The 18553-nt window shown below is 54.7% G+C and overlaps 2 protein-coding genes across 4 annotated transcripts in view; both read left to right on the top strand.

The window, feature by feature from the left end:
- Positions 1–566: 566 nt before the first annotated feature.
- LOC129375837 (probable C-mannosyltransferase DPY19L4) lies at positions 567–8976 on the top strand. Of its 2 annotated transcripts, XM_055055171.1 has the most exons (19): positions 567–860; positions 932–1021; positions 1286–1410; positions 1871–1961; positions 2036–2157; positions 2517–2662; positions 2737–2860; positions 2933–3067; positions 3162–3293; positions 3366–3467; positions 4366–4439; positions 4518–4676; positions 5094–5213; positions 5292–5412; positions 5814–5870; positions 6448–6530; positions 6609–6735; positions 7419–7577; positions 7644–8976. In XM_055055171.1, exons 1-19 carry the CDS (start codon positions 800–802, stop codon positions 7800–7802), a joined length of 2187 nt encoding a protein of 728 aa, XP_054911146.1. In that variant the 5' UTR covers positions 567–799; the 3' UTR covers positions 7803–8976. The 2 variants fall into 2 exon arrangements, with proteins under 2 accessions (XP_054911146.1, XP_054911147.1); XM_055055172.1 differs by lacking the exon at positions 3366–3467.
- Positions 8977–9229: 253 nt separating this feature from the next.
- ints8 (integrator complex subunit 8) overlaps positions 9230–18553 on the top strand; it is a 10406-nt gene continuing 1082 nt past the window's right edge. The window contains exons 1-27 of one of the 2 annotated variants that reach the window (XM_055055169.1): positions 9230–9361; positions 9831–9969; positions 10052–10226; positions 10304–10444; positions 10515–10586; positions 13013–13064; positions 13127–13309; positions 13376–13483; positions 13545–13697; positions 13764–13864; positions 14050–14191; positions 14268–14332; positions 14498–14670; positions 14738–14868; positions 14949–15059; positions 15135–15339; positions 16038–16159; positions 16239–16423; positions 16512–16545; positions 16613–16672; positions 16748–16809; positions 16906–17024; positions 17098–17201; positions 17929–17979; positions 18053–18126; positions 18187–18251; positions 18329–18372. In XM_055055169.1, coding sequence (XP_054911144.1) covers positions 9837–9969; positions 10052–10226; positions 10304–10444; positions 10515–10586; positions 13013–13064; positions 13127–13309; positions 13376–13483; positions 13545–13697; positions 13764–13864; positions 14050–14191; positions 14268–14332; positions 14498–14670; positions 14738–14868; positions 14949–15059; positions 15135–15339; positions 16038–16159; positions 16239–16423; positions 16512–16545; positions 16613–16672; positions 16748–16809; positions 16906–17024; positions 17098–17201; positions 17929–17979; positions 18053–18126; positions 18187–18251; positions 18329–18372 — 2865 coding nt within the window. In that variant the 5' untranslated portion in view covers positions 9230–9361; positions 9831–9836. Of the gene's footprint in view, positions 9362–9827; positions 9970–10051; positions 10227–10303; positions 10445–10514; positions 10587–13012; positions 13065–13126; positions 13310–13375; positions 13484–13544; positions 13698–13763; positions 13865–14049; positions 14192–14267; positions 14333–14497; positions 14671–14737; positions 14869–14948; positions 15060–15134; positions 15340–16037; positions 16160–16238; positions 16424–16511; positions 16546–16612; positions 16673–16747; positions 16810–16905; positions 17025–17097; positions 17202–17928; positions 17980–18052; positions 18127–18186; positions 18252–18328; positions 18373–18553 lie in introns of both variants that reach the window. The other variant, XM_055055170.1, reaches the window with a different exon arrangement.

Here is an 18553-nt window from a genome sequence, read left to right as displayed (position 1 = left end):
TGTTGAATAAAAACATCAAAAGTTCTGCAAGTGCTCGGAGTTTGAAAAGGAAATGCGTCTGTGCCTGTGACTGATGAACACATTGCATTTTCTAAGATGTAATAATGTGATAACGAAATGTGACAAGCTGCAGGAGAAACGCCTGGGCTCCACGGTGTTCTGATTAAGAAAATAAAAGTCTGACCAAAATGTCCAAGAACTCGATTGTTCTGAGTTACAAACACAATGAAGGCTTTAACATTCAATATCAATGTAAAAACAATTCAAAATTGTGATTGTAGTACATCTAGCATGCAGTGTTTGAGTTTATTTTGCATATATATACTCTGCTTGATGCACGACTGTGACACAAAACAGTTATTACAGACATTTGTTAAAATTGGCTTGTCTTAGAAGGCATGCATAAATTATTTTTAAATTCATTTTTAAATTAAAACGGGCTAAACTGTCACATTATAGAAAGACCATTAATAAAACTATGAATCAAACAGCAGCTGCTGCCGCTGCTCCTCCCAGCCGCCAGGGGGCGGCCGAGCGTCGCTGTCAGCTCTGTGCTGAAACTCAGAGCAGAAGCAGAGCAGCAGGTTGGTGAAAGCTCCGGTAGTTTGATACCAGCTCGCTGCCACCGGAACCCCGGAGTCCCGCCTTAGGCCGGTCCGTCCCGGTTTGTCCCGGTTTGTCTCGGTGTCCCAGTTTGTCCCAGTCTCTCCCAGTGTGTCCCAGTCTGTCCCGGTTTGTCCCGCTGCCGGCCGGAATGCCTCTGCATCTCCTGCTGTTCCTGGACTGACGTCCCTCCATCATGGCTGAGATCAGATGCAGAAAGTCTGCGGCTCTGGAGGGAGAAGCTGCAGAGAGCAGGAGTGAGTTACAGACGTCCAGAATCTCCTTCCTGCTTCCAGTTTCCTGTTCTGACTCTCTGTCACCTGAGCAGGTGAGCCTGCAGAGGAAGAGGAGTCCAGAGGTGATGACGGTGGTGAGGAGGAGACAGTCCAGCAGGCATCCAATCAGAAATCTGCTGCAGGTGAAGAAACCAGTTCAGTGTCTCTAATTGGGTCGGTGATGAAACATGAACTTTAATGCGACTCTGATACGAGAAGCTGTGGCAGCAACGATGTTTCTGATCCAGGCTTTTCCATTCTGCAGCTTCCCGATCAGTTCTGGTTCTGGTTCAGTCCAGAACTGTTTGTTTCTGATTTCCTGTTATTTTCTATTTTTTAAAGGTTTTCTTTTCTTATGGTTTTGTGCTGCGAGCCTCAGCTGATGGTTGATCTGTGTTGTTCCTCAGCCGGCTGGCTGCAGTCTGTGCTCAGGATGTTCTTCGGGGCGATGGCAGCAGTGGCCTGCGGGATGCTGTACGCCGGGTACCTGTCTGGGTTCCACGACAGGAAGTTCTGGTTTTCCAGCAGGCAGGTGGGTGGCGCCGGCTCCGTGTGCTGCGTGTGCGGCGCCGGCTCCGTGTGCTGCGTGTGCGGCGCCGGCTCCGTGTGCTGCGTGTGCGGCGCCGGCTCCGTGTGCTGCGTGTGCGGCGCCGGCTCCGTGTGCTGCGTGTGCGGCGCCCGCTCCGTGTGCTGCGTGTGCGGCGCCCGCTCCGTGTGCTGCGTGTGCGGCGCCGGCTCCGTGTGCTGCGTGTGCGGCGCCGGCTCCGTGTGCCGCGTGTGCGGCGCCCGCTCCGTGTGCCGCGTGTGCGGCGCCCGCTCCGTGTGCTCCGCCCGCTCCGTGTGCTGCGTGTGCGGCGCCCGCTCCGTGTGCTGCGTGTGCGGCGCCCGCTCCGTGTGCTGCGTGTGCGGCGCCCGCTCCGTGTGCTGCGTGTGCGGCGCCCGCTCCGTGTGCTGCGTGTGCGGCGCCGGCTGATGCTGTTCTGTGGCTGCAGGAGCTGGAGCGGGAAGCGTCGTTCCCGGGCGGCAGCGGCCTCTACTACCATTACTACAAGCGCCTGCTGGCGGCGCCGTCCTTCAGCTCAGGTACCGCCGCCGCCTCGCCTCGCCTGAGGCCGGCCGGCGCCGCCACCGTGACCCGCTGTGATTGGTTCTTTCAGAGTTCTACGAACTGACGGCGGACAACGCCACTGTGTCGGGGCGCACCATCAACGCCGTGGAGAGGCTGTTCCTCTACCCAGAACTCATCACCAGCTTCCTCTACCGGGTCACGGGCAGCCAGGTGAGGAAACCACCTGATTCACTGGTACAGAGAAACGGGTCGGTACCAGCTGCAACCTGAAGGAAGAACCACAGAAACCCAGAAAGCACATTGGGAGGCCTGTGATTGGCTCCCTGGAGCCAGTTCGTGGCCTGTGATTGGCCGAGATATTGATGTACTAACACTTCAGAGCATTTCTTTAAAATCTAAATCAGTAATAAAACCATTAAAATGTGAGCCAAGGATAAAATGTTTGACAACAAACAGCAAAAAATGTGAAATGGTTAAACGAGAGGTTAAAGGTCAGCTTTCCTTCATCTGGAGCTGTTTGGACCGGTCTGACCCGTCCTGACCCAGAACCCGTCGTTGTGTCCCTCCAGAACCGGGTGGAGCCCGTCTCCTTCTACCTGGGCTCCGTGTTCGTCCTGCAGGCCGTCTGCGTCTCGGCGCTGTTCGTGTGCAGCTGGGCCCTGAGCGGTACCTGCGTGGCCGGCATGCTGGCCGTGTCCTGGTTCGTAATCAACAGGTGAGCGGGCCGGGCGCCGACCGGTCCGGACCGGATCGGACCCGGTAAAATGTCCGCCCCGTGTGGTTCTGCAGGCAGGATGCCAGCAGAGTGGACCAGGGCGTTCCTCTGAGAGAGAACTGGGCCCTGCCGTTCTTCTCCTGCCAGGTGGCGGCGCTGACCGGCTTCCTGAGCCGCAGCACCGGTTCTGCTTCCGAGGTGGGTTCTGGTTCTGACCCGACCCCTGTGGATCGGAACCCCAGGGTGGTTCTGACCCGTGTTTCCTTGCAGATGTTCTGCTACCTGATGCTGAGCGCCTGCAGCTTCAGCTTCCTGCTGCTGTGGGAACTTGGACACTACTTCCTGTTTGTCCAGGGCTTCTGCCTGGTTCTGCTGGACTCACTGGACCTGGTACCGGCACGCAAGGTAAGGACCGGACCGGGTCTTTGCCTGGTTCCGGTCACCAAGTAGTATGGAATGACTCTGCGGTTCTGGGTCGACCCGGCCCATTTTCCCCTAGACGGCCGACGTCTGCAGGGCGTACCTGGGCTCGCTGGTTCTGGTCTACCTGGCCCAGTTCCAGAACGCCTCCCTGCTCGGCTCTCCGCTGCTCGGCCTCCTGATTGGCTCGGTGCCAGCCAGGTACTTCCAGGTAGAGTTAGCCCCGCCCCCCACGGCTCACTTGATTGGCTGCTTTGATGTGGATGGAGTGTTTGTGCTGCAGAGGAAGATGAAGATGGGTTGTCTGGGCGCCAGAGTGATGAAGCTCCTGCTGCACATCCACCTGGTGATCGGCTGCGTGTTCACCTGCAGCTTTCTGGTGAAAGTGAGCTCAGTGCAGCGCCCCCTACTGCCCCCTACTATTCCCTGCTGCCCCCTACTGCTCCCTGCTGCTCCCTACTGCCCCCTACTGCCCCCTACTGCTCCCTACTGCCCCCTACTGCTCCCTACTGCCCCCTACTGCCCCCTACTGCTCCCTACTGCCCCCTACTGCTCCCTACTGCTCCCTACTGCCCCCTACTGCTCCCTACTGCCCCCTACTGCTCCCTACTGCTCCCTACTGCCCCCTACTGCTCCCTACTGCTCCCTACTGCCCCCTACTGCTCCCTACTGCCCCCTGCTGCTCCCTACTGCCCCCTGCTGCTCCCTGCTGCTCCCTACTGCCCCCTGCTGCTCCCTACTGCCCCCTGCTGCTCCCTGCTGCTCCCTACTGCCCCCTGCTGCTCCCTACTGCCCCCTGCTGCTCCCTGCTGCTCCCTACTGCTCCCTACTGCCCCCTACTGCTCCCTGCTGCTCCCTACTGCTCCCTACTGCCCCCTACTGCTCCCTACTGCCCCCTACTGCTCCCTACTGCTCCCTACTGCCCCCTACTGCTCCCTACTGCTCCCTACTGCCCCCTACTGCTCCCTGCTGCTCCCTACTGCCCCCTGCTGCCCCCTGCTGCCCCCTACTGCTCCCTGCTGCTCCCTACTGCCCCCTGCTGCCCCCTACTGCTCCCTACTGCCCCCTACTGCTCCCTACTGCTCCCTACTGCCCCCTACTGCTCCCTGCTGCTCCCTACTGCCCCCTACTGCTCCCTACTGCTCCCTACTGCCCCCTACTGCTCCCTGCTGCTCCCTACTGCCCCCTGCTGCCCCCTACTGCTCCCTGCTGCTCCCTACTGCCCCCTGCTGCCCCCTACTGCTCCCTGCTGCCCTCTCAGTCACGTGGTCTCTCTCCTCCAGAAGTTTTTACCGGCCAGCGGTGCCGACTTCACCCTGCAGCTCCTGCAGGCCAAGTTGGGTCTGAACTCGACGACGTGAGTCGGACACTTCCGGTTGACCCATCCAACATGGCGTCCGTCTTCTCTCACGCCGTTTCTGCTCTTCCTCCTCAGAGATTTTGTCATCAACTTCCTGCTGTGCCAGGAAGCGCTGCGGGCGCCGGGCCAGGACCTCTTCCTGCGGCTGACCCAAACCTCGCTGCTGCCCTTCTATGTCCTGGTTCTGACCGTCTGCCTGCTGTCCGCCCTGCAGGCCGCCTTCAGGAGGCTCAGGTGAGGCAGAACCAGAACCTTTTAGCGGTTCTGAGGAGAATGTGAGTTTGTCCAAGGTGGAGGCTGCCTGTTGGTCCAAACTTTAAAGGGGAACCTGCAGCTTTGGGTCGATGACATCACAGCAGGTAGGAAGATCGTCATTCCAGTTGGTTTTGATCCAGTTTATAACCGAAGGTCCCAAAGAGGAAACGCCTCCAACAGGCAGTTTAGTTAATAAAAATTAATTTAAGAGCTTTGTGCCTCTTGTGATGTCATCAGAGACCTTTGTGAGGAATCTTGTTTTTGGAGATTTTCCAGCAGAATAAATCGTCTTCCTGCTGCGATGTTTTTCTGTTGGTGACAAAACGCACAGGAAGACGTTTTGGTCGAGTTTCCTGTGAAGTCGCCCTGATAGCTTTAACCTGTCTGCCCGCCCAGCGGCCGGCCAATCAGCAGCAGCCTCAGACTGCAGGACCGGCAAATCGGAGAGCAACCTGCCGTCGCCTATCACCTCCTCCACACCCTGCTGCTCGGCGTCCTGACGCTGCTGTTCGACGGGTCAGTTCGTCCTGATGTCTCTGTCTGTCCTGATGTCTCCGTCTGTCCTGATGTCTCCGTCCTCTTTCTGTCTTGCAGGGTGAAGTATTTGTGGACACCGTACGTCTGCATGTTCACGGCGTTCGGCGTGTGTTCTCCTGACCTCTGGATGACCTTATTGAAGTGGCTCAGGCTGAAGTCCGTCCATCCGGTCGTGTTGGTCGGTATCGACCAATCAGGATGCATAAATATCAGCATCTTTGCATTTCGCCTCTGACTCCAGCAAATAATAGTCATTTCATGATGATGCATTCAGGCTCTCTGTGATATTTATACTTTTGTTTCATGCAACTAAAGGTTTAGGAAGTAAAGGAACTGAAGTCTTTAAGAAACCAAAGCAAGTTTTAGGAAAGTTGCTTTTCTAAAAGTTATTCTTTGTTGTGTTGGCAACATGTTATTAAAATGGTGAGACAGTTCATCGAAACTGTTTCTTCATGTCAGCATGAAGAACTGAGCTGTGAGCCTGACTTCCTGCTTCAGCTCTTGGCGCTCGGTGCCAGGCTGAGGATCCATAAACGGTCCGGTTCCGGTTCTGAGCCTCTGCTGTTGTTGTCTATCCAGTCTCTGATCCTGAGCACGGCGGTTCCAACCATCATCGGCTTCAGCTTGTGGAGAGAGGTGAGAATCCAGCACTGAACGCTCCTGCAGGGAGAAGGTTCTGTTCATGAGAGGTCCGCCTGGTTCTGGATCCGACCGGGTCCCACACAGATCCCCTCACTGAGGACATTTTCCAAGATGGTCGTCGACGGCCAACATTTATCACATTGAATACTTTTGCTGTCAAACATTTGGAAATAATATGTCGAGATAATTTTTTAATTTTTCAAGATGGCCGCCCTCATTCTCGGGATTAACATTTCCAGCGAGATGAAAACAAGATGGCCGCCATGTAATGGAGAATATATGGACGAATCTTTGCTTTGCTTATGCTGAACTGCTAACAGATAAAACATGAGTTGTATGAAGAGGAAAACTGAAGTGGAAACAAATGATGTGACATGAAGTTCAACCAAGTCATGAAATAAAGCAACATTTACGGCAATGACTGGCTTAGAAGGCTCGAAAACGGCGGCCATCTTGAAAAATGGCCGTCATTCTGAAATGACAGTGGCTGATGGGAACTATAAACCTGGCCTGAGGGGTTAGCATGCTAATGCTAATGCTAGTGTCCACCGCTGGATGTTTCCCGTTGCAGTTCTACCCGCGGGTTCTGGCGGAGCTGGCCGACCTGCAGGAGTTCTACGACCCAGACCTGATGGAGCTGATCGCCTGGATCAGGTGTTTCCTTTGCACTCTCTGTACGGCGGTCCTGGTTCCAGTTCCGGTTCTGGTTCCGTTAACCTTTTCTCTCTGCAGGTCTCAGGCTCCGGCCGTGTTCGCCGCCAGCCCTGTTCTACTGGGAACCATCAAGCTGTGTTCTGGTTCCGTTGTCACCAGTTTACCCGTTTACTCCAACTTGGACCTGCTGAAGAGAACCGAAGATGTGAGTTCAGATTATTTTATAATCTAGAGCCAGAAAATCTGGATTAAACTGGAGAAAGAAGCTGCTGCTGACAACTTCCTGTCTGTGGCTCCTACTTCCTGCTTTATACAGATCAACATGTTTCTGCCCTGGTAAAATGAGACATTTTCTTGTCTTTCCTGTTTTGAAATGTTTTTTTAATATTTCCCAGGTTTAACATGTTTACAGCTGCAGTTTGTAGCTTTTACTAAAAATATGTTTTAACAGTTTATGAGATAATCTGATAAGATTGATCTCCTGAGCTACTATTGTCAAAATGCTCCAAAAACAACCAATCAGAGCCAGGAGGCGGGGCTTAGTGATGTCAGTCAACTTCATGCATGGCAGATCATTTACCATAGCGGTGGCCATGCTAACTAGCCTTGGCTGTTGTGACAGTCTATGCTAGTTGCAGTGTATGAGAAAGGGGGCTGAGCAGCGCCACACAAGATTGTGATTGACAGCACTAAGACCCACCTCCTGGCTCTGACTGGTTGTTTCTAGTTCACACTGGGAGAAGATGAAGGAACTTGACTGTTTTTTCATAGATTATCTGTAAAAAAATATGCATAAAATATTATTTATAAAAGTTAGCTGTGGTTTAAGTGCGAAGCTTTCTGCAGACAGTAGCTGGTGATAAACGCTTCGATGGGTGTGTCCCTCAGACCTTCCAGGTGTACGCCATGATGTCCGCCGAGGACGTCTACAAGCGGCTGGCGGCCATCAGAACCGCCTACGTCATCGTGGAGGAGTCCATCTGCAGCGACGTCCAGCTGAGGACGGGCTGCCGGGTCAAAGACCTGCTGGACGCCGCCAACAGACAGGTGAGTCCCGCCGTGCCGCGCCGCGGCCTTCTGGTGCTCACCGGCTGACTGTTGTGACCCGTTCAGGTGGCCCGGTCCCAGACGGACTCCTTCTCCAAGCACGGCCGCTTCTGCCAGGAGGTCAAGATGAACTACTCCCCCTACACCAACTACTTCACCCGGGTGTTCTGGAACCGCTCGTACCACGTCTACAGGGTGAACCCCGTCATCTCCTTCCAGTACTGACCGCTGGACGGCTCTGGACCGGTTCTGGACCGGCTCTGGACCGGCTCTGGACCGGCTCTGGACTGGCTCTGGACCGGCTCTGGACTGGCTCTGGACCGGCTCTGGACCGGCTCTGGACTGGCTCTGGACTGGCTCTGGACTGGCTCTGGACCGGCTCTGGACCGGCTCTGGACTCTGCAGTCCCAGATGCAGTACTGCTGATGGCCACATGGTGGCCAGAGAGGCGCTGTGGACCACGCTCAAGTCACAGCCGGTTCTGATTGTCTGAAGCTCTGGGTCGGTCAGGTTCTGCAGCGGGAACATCCAGCACAGACATGGTTCTGTGCAAAAGTTATAGGTCAGAATGAAAAAAGAAATCGGACCTGAAGACGGCGAGGAACTGGACTGAGCTCCAATGAGACTCAGGCTGAGCTGGAACGACCGGCACCACGGTGTGGATCCTGTGTGGATCCTGTGTGGATCCTGTGTGGATCCTGTGTGGATCCTGTGTGGATCCTTCTTCTTCCTCATGTGAAATCCAGCTCCAGTGATTCTACCTGGCAGGAATGGGAGAATCACTCCCATTCGTGTTTATTTGGTTGTCATTTTGTTTTTCCTTCCTGAACGTTTCACCCACCGTTACCGTGGTAACAACGGCAGGTGCTGAACACCTGGAGAAATCTGAAGGAGGTTCTGGTTCTGGTCCTTGTCCCATCAAGGTTGAAATTAGAACTCATTCAGGACCAAAACCCAAAGTGGCCCCTGCGGTTCTGTTTCTGATCTTTTTTTACTCCTGTTGCTGCAGATTTGATCAGGAACTACTGAGAAAAATGAAAGGATATTATAAATGACGTTAAAAAATCCTGTTTTTTATTTCTGTCTATGCTTCACAAATTCAAACAATGAACATTTTGTCCCTTTAATCAGTTTAGCTGCTAATTTTACTTTTATTTCCATGCAGTTTATTGGACAGAAAACCGTTTTCTGAATGTTTTGCCGTTTCCTGCGCTTGGCTCCACCTGCAGCGCTGCTGCTGCTGCAGATGCTGCTGCTGCTGCAGATGCTGCTGCTGCTGCAGGTGGAGTTTTATAGCAATGATATTTTAGGCTGCTTGTATCAAACAGCGCCGGTGCTTCTGCCTTAGAGTGAGATTTCAGCCGAGAAGCTTTCAGAATTAAATCTGATGTGATCACGATGTTTGTGTTTCTGGTTCTTCTGCAGTCATAAGAAGAAACTTTTATTATCTGACACCAGTTTATCTGCTTTCTTCCTAACGCCAAACAAGTCATGGAGAGAAGCTAATATGGAAGGAATATTATGCTAATCATTTCAGTTCAATTATGAAACGAGACTTTTTCATATTAATTCCAGTTCATTACCATCGCTGGAACTGGGTTTAATGGTGTCCCGAGCGCCTGAACCTGCGCAGAAGCTTCTGCGCAGAAGCTGCGTCTCCTTGGTGACAGACCGGAACCGGAAGTAGACATGCGAGCCGCAGAGTGAGAACAGTCCGTGTAGCCGCTCCTGCTCGATGTTTTAACGTTTTTACACAGTTTTCGGCTCTGGCAGTTCGGTCGGAGGTAAGGCGGAAAGTTTCTGTTGGACTTGAGCGGAGAGAGTGATGCTTCGGCGCCATGTTGGCCAGAGCAGCTGCGGCTCTGTGTCTCATGCTAAAGCTGCGGCTCTGTGTCTCATGCTAATGCTAATGATGCTACAGGTGTTGCTCCAGCTGTTGCTGCGGCTGATGATGGAAAGGTTCCCGTCGAGCTGAGAAGAATAAATCTGCTGTAACATCGCTTTGTTACTTGTGAAAACAGCCATCAGTAAAGGGACATTTCATGGTTCTTCCGATGACACAAGTTTCCTTTATTGTCCCACAGATTCACTCGAAGGTCAAACTAGTTGCATCAAATGCAGTTATTATAAAGTTTTGCATGTGTGGCCGAAACTTGAAGGGAGCAGTTTTATTTTGGCGACGAGTTTTCCCTCCAGTCTGCCGGTTCTGGTTCTGCGGCTCGGTCCATTCTCACGTGTCGGTCGTCCCAGCAGGGCGGGATGAGCGCGGAGGCGGCGGACCGGGTCGCGGCGGTGACGGGCAGTCGGCCCGGGACGCCGCTGCAGGTGTCCTGGTTCGAGTTCCTGCTGGACGGCGGCCTGCTGGAGACGCACCTGCAGAAAGCCAGCCCAGGTGAGCGCTCCACGCCGCAGAGGCACGGTTCTGGTTCCGCCGGGTCCGAGGCTCACGCACGGCACCGTGTCCCGTCCAACAGACCCCGCGCCGGTCCAGCTCATCGTGCAGTTCCTGGAGCAGGCCTCCAAGCCGTCGGTGAACGAGCAGAACCAGGTGCAGCCGCCGGCAGACAACCGCAGGAACCGGACCCTGAAGCTGCTGGCGCTGAAAGTCGCCGCTCACATGAAGTGGGACCTGGACAGCCTGGAGAGAGGGTACGTGCTGGTTCTGGTTCTGGGCCGGTTCTGGTCTGGTTCTGGCTGACGGCCTGGGTTCTGTTCCTCTGGGCCAGGCTGACCATCCCGGTGGTCAACATGCTGCTGAACGAGCTGCTGTGCGTCAGCAAGGTTCCGGCCGGCGTGAAGCACGTGGAGCTGGACCTGTCCACCCTGCCGCCCACCACCGCCATGGCCGTCATCATCTACAACCGCTGGTGAGGAGCGGCTCCGGCGGGTCGGGCCTGTCTGTCTGGTTCCAGGTGAAATGTGTGTGTTGTGGCGCAGGGCCATCAGGACCATCGTTCTCAGCAGCTTTCCGGAGAAGCAGAACAAACCAGGACCTCATCAGATAAACATGTAAGCGCCGCCGCCACTTCCTGTCGCTCAGAGAAGGTTTAATCTGAAAACACCCAGAGCACAGTTTGTTTTTACTGGTAGACAGGGGCGGAGCCAGAGGGGGGCAGGAGGCCCCCATGTAACAGCAGCAGGTCTTTATTAGCCACACGAATATCCAAAGAAGAAAAACAATTATACACATATGAAAAGAAAATGTATAAACCTTTAATTAAGCCATGTGATGATATATATATCTATAGATTTTTACCAGCCTCCATTCTGATGAAAGCAGCAAAGCTGATGTTGTTCTCCTGGATGTTTCTCTTGTTCTGCGCTGTGATGCAACTCAAAGGCTGAAGCCACTGGAGTTATTCATTCTTCCTCCACGCAAAATAAAAAGGAAAACAACCGAAGGAGGGAATCAATGTTCGTCGTTTGGAGCAGAGGTCGCGCTAGATGTTTTTCGTTGTCCATCGAAGGAAAAAATCATTTTATTTCCATTCAAATGAAACATTTAGCTTTTTCTCTGCAGTGAGAGCGTTTTTCATATCAGGTATCGTTTCACCAAATGAACTGATTAGAAGACGGCAGAACTCTGATCGTTTCCCGATCGTCTCGGCGGGAGAAGAACCGGCTGAAGCGGATCAGCTGCTCCAGATCCTCTGGGCTCCAGAACCTCTGGGCTCCAGATCCTCTGGGCTCCAGAACCTCTGGGCTCCAGAACCTCTGGGCTCCAGAACCTCTGGGCTCCAGAACCTCTGGGCTCCAGATCCTCTGGGCTCCAGAACCTCTGGGCTCCAGAACCTCTGGGCTCCAGAACCTCTGGGCTCCAGAACCTATGGGCTCCAGAACCTCTGGGCTCCAGAACCTCTGGGCTCCAGAACCTCTGGGCTCCAGATCCTCTGGGCTCCAGAACCTCTGGGCTCCAGAACCTCTGGGCTCCAGAACCTATGGGCTCCAGATCCTCTGGGCTCCAGAACCTCTGGGCTCCAGAACCTCTGGGCTCCAGAACCTCTGGGCTCCAGAACCTCTGGGCTCCAGAACCTCTGGGCTCCAGAACCTCTGGGCTCCAGAACCTCTGGTCTCCAGAACCTATGGGCTCCAGAACCTCTGGTCTCCAGAACCTATGGGCTCCAGAACCTATGGTCTCCAGAACCTCTGGGCTCCAGAACCTCTGGGCTCCAGAACCTATGGGCTCCAGAACCTCTGGGCTCCAGAACCTCTGGTCTCCAGAACCTCTGGTCTCCAGAACCTATGGGCTCCAGATCCTCTGGGCTCCAGAACCTATGGGCTCCAGATCCTCTGGGCTCCAGAACCTCTGGGCTCCAGATCGGAGACGATACTCTGACAGATACCATTCTTAAAATGATCGATAGTGAGCTCCGCGATGCTCTCTGTGCTGATTGAGGCGAGGATGAGGAGATCCGACATGTTACTTCAGTTTTTCGTTTTTAGACCACCATCAGCGTAAGCAGAGTCACCGTTGTACGTTTGTCGTCTGATGTGATCAATTGTCAAACGGACATCTGCACTTTCACTTCTTATTCAGCTGCTGCTCTATTTAAACTACAGTAAGTACATCAACGCAGCTTGATCACACATCCCATCGGCTATTGCATGTCACTAATATATCGATCTATTGAATAGATAGATAGATCTATATATAGATGTACACACGTTCTCGTTTTCACCCTCCGTGAGAAAGCCCTGGGCCCCTTTAGGCCCCTTTAGGCCTCCAACTTTTAAAGTCTAGCTCCGCCACTGCTGGTAGAACCCATGAACAAAACTCTTCAGCTGCAGCGTGTTTGTGTTGGATGATGTGTTCACTGACACTTAGAGTGAAACAGCACATCATTTATAGTGACTCTTCACTTCAGGAACATTTCAATGTGCAGCGCTGCAGCTGATTGGCTCATCTCTGACTGCAGCAGCAAAACCTCAGAGCATCAGGACCACAACAAGAGATTTGTTTTAGTCTTTAAATAATGACAATAAATCATAATAACACATAAAAGATGTAAAAGGTTTGGCTCGAGTTATCCAGGTCTGAAAGAACCGAATCCTGTCGGTGATTTGATGAAATAGTTCAACTTCAAGGTTCTCAGATTTTAATTGTAATTTTTTGTGAAGTTCTCCTAAAAATAAAACTCTATTTATTTGAGAATAGTTAAAGATTGCAGATTGTAAAAAAATGTTTTTCTTATTTTTAAATGAATTTTGTGCAATTTTAGTATATTTTTAATGTTGTTTAAAACTATTTGAAGCGATTAAATGAAAACTACAGAATGTGACACATTTTGTCTGATTGTCAGAATAACTGATTTAATAAAATGACTTCAGTTCTGCTGCTCTCATAAAACACATTCATTGTTACGTTAATGAGCGCCGGCTGCACAGAAGCTCTGTGGCTGAAACTGTTGGGATGATAAAGTCGCTGCCCCCTGCAGGCTGAGCATGGTGCAGCAGGAGAAGGAGCTGACGGAGAACATCCTGGCCGTGGTGAGTAGCCGCTGATGTGTGGTGTGACTCTGCTGGCTGCAGCTCAGGGTTTGTCCTGTCAGCTGAAGGAGCAGGCGGCCGACTCGCTCTGCGTCCTGGACGCCGCGCTGCGCCTCAAGAAGGACTTCTACGTCCACACGCTGCGGACGCTGGACCTGCTGGGCTCCGACGCCGCCGCCGCCAACGGAGAGACCGAGTCCTCCACCGCCGGCCTGCGGATCGGCGCCGACGAGCTGCACTGCCAGGTGAGCGACGGCTCGGCCGCCGCCGCTCCGGCTTGGGGCCGGGTTGACCTCTGACCTCTGATCCAGGTGCATTACGACCTGGGAGCCATCTTCTTCCAGCGAGGCTGCACGGACCAGCCGGCCTATCAGAAGGCCCGGGACCACTTCAGGATGACCAAGGAGCTCCTCAAGAAGGTAGGCCGCCACACAGCGGTCCGTTCTCCAGAACCGGAACCAGAACCTGTCTCTGTCCCAGCTGGACCAGGCCGTCCACGTCCACCTGGATGAGAAGCGCCTGGCCGGCTACTGGAACGCCTGCAAGGCTCTGACCGGCGACCGCGACCCGGCCGACACGCACACCACCCGCTACGACCGGATCAACAGCCTGATCCGGAACCAGGACTACCAGGTGGGTTCTGCCGGGCCGGGCCACCCGGGCCGGACCAGGACTCGGTCTGAACCGTTCTGCTTCCAGGCCGTGGTGGAGGCCTTCATCAGGGACAACGCCGCCCGCAGCTTACCGACCCACTTCAGGCGCTCGGTTCTGAGGGAGCTGCTGTACCGGGTCCAGCAGGGGTGAGTTCAGAACCGACCCGACTCTTCCTCTGCCCGCCTGGCAGACAGAACCACCTGCTGCAGACCTGGAGGAATCCTAAACATTCAGAACCGCTTGTTCTGCTGGGTTTGGGTTCAAAGGTTCTGTGGGTTTATGATCACATGCGGGTCACGCTGAGGTCCTTCCGGTCCGTGTCTCTCTGCAGGGAGTCGGGTCTGGACGCGGTGTGCCGCCAGCTGTGTGTCTGCAACGCGGTGCGAGACGCTCTGGACGGAGAGATTCTGAGCGTCCGGTTCCAGCAGCTGCTGCTGCGGCCCGGGAAACGGACCCTGGACTTCATGCTGGAGGTAACCGGGTCCGGTTTCACATTCCCTCCGTCGCTGACGCGCGGCGAACCGACGCCGCTCCTGTCTGCTGCCGCAGGTGTCCTCCCGCTCTCTGGACCGGGACCAGCCGTCGGCCAGGAGGAACACCGCCGCCTTCCTGAGGTGAGTCCAGAGATTGGACCATCAGAACCGGCCCGCTCTCCTGGAATCACCATAGCAAGCACAGGCCCTCCTGCTGGGCGCTGGGCTTGGATCAGTTTGGAGGAACTAGATCGATCGGAGCAGAAGTTTGGGGCGGTTCTGACCGGGTCTCTGCTGTTCCTGCAGGACTCTGTGTCAGAACCTGGAGGACCGGGTTCTGGTTCTGACCGTCACGTCTCATCCGCTCTTCCTGGAGCTGCTGAGGGACGACGACCGCAAGGTTCTGATGGAGCAGACGAGGAAGAAGGGCGGAGTCAACCTGAGCGCCAAGCCGCTTCCGTCCTTCTACGACATCCCGGGTAGGGAGCCGGTTGTGGTTCTGTTCAGCCCGGTCCTGGTTCTGACCCAGCTCTCCTGGCCCTGTAGCTTCAGCCAGTGTGAACGTCGGCCAGCTGGAGCAGCAGCTGATCCGGGCCTTGGACCCGCGCCGGATCCGACAGATCCTGATCGAGCTCCACGGCTTGGCGGAGCGACCTTTCTGGAGGGTCAACGGAAAGGTCACCCCCCCCCCAACCCCCGCCTGGTTGTTAACGGTAACCATGAAGCTCTGAACCAATCAGCGTCTGTCTGTCCGCAGTGGGAGGTTCCTCCAGATTACATCGGCGCCGTCCTCGCCATCAAAGACGGCCTGACCCGAGATCTGGTCTACATCCTGACGGCCAAAGCTCTGCACTGCATCTCCATAAAGGTTTAATCCCAAACCCTCTGGATTAACCAGGATTTCATCCGTCAGTTTTCTGGAACCGGTTCTGTGTCCCTGCAGGACTTCGGCCCGGCCCGCCAGCTGTTCGCCGCCTGCCTGGAGCTCGTCACCGAGTTTTCTCCGAAGCTGCGGCAGGTGATGCTCAACGAGACGCTGCTGCTGGACGTACGCGCTCACGAAGCCGCCACCACCGACGGCAGCCGGGAGCGTCCGCCGCCCGACCTGGTTAGCCGGGTCAGAGGTTACCTGGAGATGAGGATCCACGGTGAGTTGGTGCCTCTGCAGGTTCTGGTTCTGGTCGGATCCAGTTTCTTAGTAATGGTTCAGGAGAGGAACAGAGCTCCGTCTCAGTTTGGAAGATCCTGAAGAGTTTCTGGGTCAGAACAGAAACCATCAGAATAAGATCACTGAGGGCCAAGAAAAACAGGCTCCTCCCCCTATAGGCTCCTCCACTAATAGGCCCCGCCCCTATAGGGCCCTCTCCCTAAAGGCCCCGCCCCCTATAAACCCCTTCTCCATAGGCTCCTCCCCCTATAGGCTTCTCCCCTATAGGCCCCACCCCTATAAACCTCTTCTCTATAGGCCCCTCCCCCTATAGGCCCCGTCCCCTATAGGCCCCTCCCCCTATAGGCTCCATCCCCTATAGGCCCCTCCCTCCATAGGCTCCATCCCCTATAGGCTCCTCCCTCCATAGGCTCCTCCCCCTATAGGCCCCGTCCCCTATAGGCCCCGTCCCCTATAGGCTCCTCCCTCCATAGGCTCCTCCCCCTGTAGGCTCCTCCCCTACAGGCCCCTCCCCTACATGTTTCTCCTTCAGTTTCCTCCGCTGTAGATTCTTCTTGCTCCTCCTCCTTGAGTTTCAGTTTTTAACTGGATCAAAGGTCCCGATCGGAACCAGAACAGGAGTAAACTGAGAATGGGTTCAGTGTGGCGGTGACCTGAAGGTTCTCCTGGTTCTGTCAGACGTTCCCCTGCGTCAGGTGATCGGGGAGGAATGTGTCGCCTTCATGCTGAACTGGAGGGAGAACGACTACCTGACGCTGCAGGTGCCTCCGTCTCTGGTCATGAACAACCCGTACATCAAGGTAAACCGCTGCGTGTTGCTGCTCCCTCCTGCTGAGGAAGGCCAAGGTGTCATGATGTTCTCTGGTTCTGGTTCTGAAGCTGGGCCAGCTCCTGGCCTCCACCTGCAAGGAGCTCCCAGGTCCTAAAGAGAGTCGGCGCACTGCCAAGGAGCTGTGGGAGGTGGTGGTGCAGATCTGCAGCGTCTCTGTCCAGCACAAGCGCAGCAGCGACGGCCGCCTGGGTCTGATCAAGCAGCGCGAGTCGTCTCTGGGCATCCTGCAGCGGTGAGTCTGCATCGGGCCGCAGTGCCCGGCTGTTTGGACCCGTCTGGACCCGTCTCAGTCGCATCATTCTGCTCTGTTTCCCTTCCAGGAGTAAATTCATCACCTTTACAAAGAAACTCAGGGTGAGTAACGACCTTCAGAAACATTTTTGTGTGCAGCTCTGGGTTCTGACCGCCCTCTGCCTCCCAGGAGCCGCTGGTGCTGACCACTCTGATCTCGCTGTTTGTGAGACTCCACAGCATCGTTCGGGTGCGTCCCTGAAGCTGCTTCTCCTTCTGCGGAGTTCGAGGCGGTCGGTTCATGTTTCCAATCATTTCTCCTCAGGACGACATAGTGAACGAAGTGACAGCCGAGCATCTCTCCATCTGGCCGTCCTCTCTTCCAAAGTGAGTTCCTGTAGGGGTTCTGCAGTGGGCATGAAGCTGCGGCGCCCCCTGCTGTCTCCTCCTGCTGTCAGTGATCACAGTGTTTGTGTTGAGCAGCATCCAGGCGGTGGACGTGGAGGCGGTGGCTGTGACCGTCAAAGAGCTGGTGTCCTACGCCTTGACGCTGAACCCCAACAACCAGGCCTGGCTCGTCACTCAGGCAGACATCTACTTTGGTGAGTAACACTACTGCAACCGGCAACCGGCAACCTGCAGCTAAGAGGAATCTGTGTTTTGATCTCTTTGCAGTGACCAATCAGTACTCGGCTGCGCTCAGCTTTTACCTGCAGGCCGGAGCCGTGTGCTCAGACTTCTTCACCAAACCTGTTCCTCCCGACGTCTACACAGACCAGGTGAAAAGTCACTCCTGTTGAGAGCTTGTCAGGCAGAAGGCCTTGGGTGGAGGCAGTTTAGGCCATTTGCAAACCGTCTCCTTGGGAAACCCATAACTAATCGCTGTTACTGTGTGGCAACTGATTGTTCCCAAGGGTCAAGTGTTTGACCCTTGGGAACAATCAGGCTCTTCCTTATGGTGGCCCCATACTGGTTGGGCCCCATACTGGGTGGGTCTGTACTGGGTGGGTCTGTGGTTTGGCTAAAACAGTTCTGTTGGCTGCATGGCAGGTTTCTGGGAGGAAGTTCAACTCAAACTCTGCAGGTTCTGAAACAAACTGTGGAAAAGTTTAGTAGGGTGGAGGACCTGTGATGCTGAGGGTCGGCTTCTCCTCCAGGATCTGGACCTGGTTGTCCCAGGTCCAGATCCAGAACATGTGGTCACGGTTGTTCCGGAGACGCAGTCGGCCTTCCTGCATGAACACGTCACAGATCCCGTTTTATTTTGGTCACCATGAAGTTCATCTGTTAGGTGGCTGACAGATGAATCCTTGCTGCAGTTCGGAGCGCGCTCAATTGGGGGTCGTTGACGTTCTCCCTGTGAGAACATCAGGATGTGTTGAAAGGGAAAACCTGAGCAGTTCAGCGCTGGCCAGTAGGGGGCGCAGCTGGGAGAGCAAAACCAGGCAGGTGGAAGAAGAGCAATGAGAGGTGAACCCGTCTGACCCGACCCGCTGTCTTCTGCAGGTTCTGAAGAGGATGATCAAGTGCTGCTCCATGATGAACTGCCACACACAGGTCAGAGGTCACAGCGGCCTTCGCCTGCAGGTGCAATCAGGGTCAAAGTTCACTCTGTTGTTCTGATCCCCAGGTTGCCGTTCTGTGCCAGTTTCTCCGGGAGGTCGACTACATGACGGCGTTCAAAGCTCTTCAGGAGCAGAACAGGTAAAGCTCACCTGGATCCCATCGTTCCCGCTGAGGCGTTTCTAACGGATGTTTCCACAGCCACGACGCCATGGACTCCTTCTACGACTACATCTGGGACGTCACCATCCTGGAGTACCTGACTCGTATCCTTTCTGCTGAAGGCCAGGCCTTCCCCCGCAGCCTCCGCTTGACCCGGTTTTCCTGCTGAGTCTGAGCTCAGATATTCACCACAAACGCGGCGAGACGGAGAAGAGGCAGATCGCTGTAAGTCACTCACCGACAAACCGCCGCCCGGGATTCGTACTCAGGTTAAACTCGGATTTTTCAAACCAAGCATGCGCACGCCAGCAGCCATTTTGCGTAGCGAATCACAGCTGGCCCTCAGAGCTTGGTCAGGTTCTACAGACGCCATGAAGGTCGATGCAAAGCACCCTGGGAACTTTGC

The sequence above is a fragment of the Poeciliopsis prolifica genome, unplaced genomic scaffold (genome assembly GCF_027474105.1).
Source record: "Poeciliopsis prolifica strain line A6 unplaced genomic scaffold, Auburn_PproV2 SCAFFOLD041, whole genome shotgun sequence".
In the NCBI taxonomy this organism is placed as follows: domain Eukaryota; kingdom Metazoa; phylum Chordata; class Actinopteri; order Cyprinodontiformes; family Poeciliidae; genus Poeciliopsis; species Poeciliopsis prolifica.
The sequence above is the reverse complement of the archived record's forward strand: the minus strand, read 5'-3'. Positions and strand labels throughout refer to the sequence as shown.

Coding starts and splice junctions, on each gene's coding strand:
- LOC129375837 (XM_055055171.1), top strand. CDS start 800: ATGGCTGAGATCAGATGCAGAAAGTCTGCGGCTCTGGAGGGAGAAGCT. Junction 2,158..2,516: donor ACCGGGTCACGGGCAGCCAG/GTGAGGAAACCA, acceptor GTGTCCCTCCAG/AACCGGGTGGAGCCCGTCTC. Junction 2,663..2,736: donor TCCTGGTTCGTAATCAACAG/GTGAGCGGGCCG, acceptor GTGGTTCTGCAG/GCAGGATGCCAGCAGAGTGG.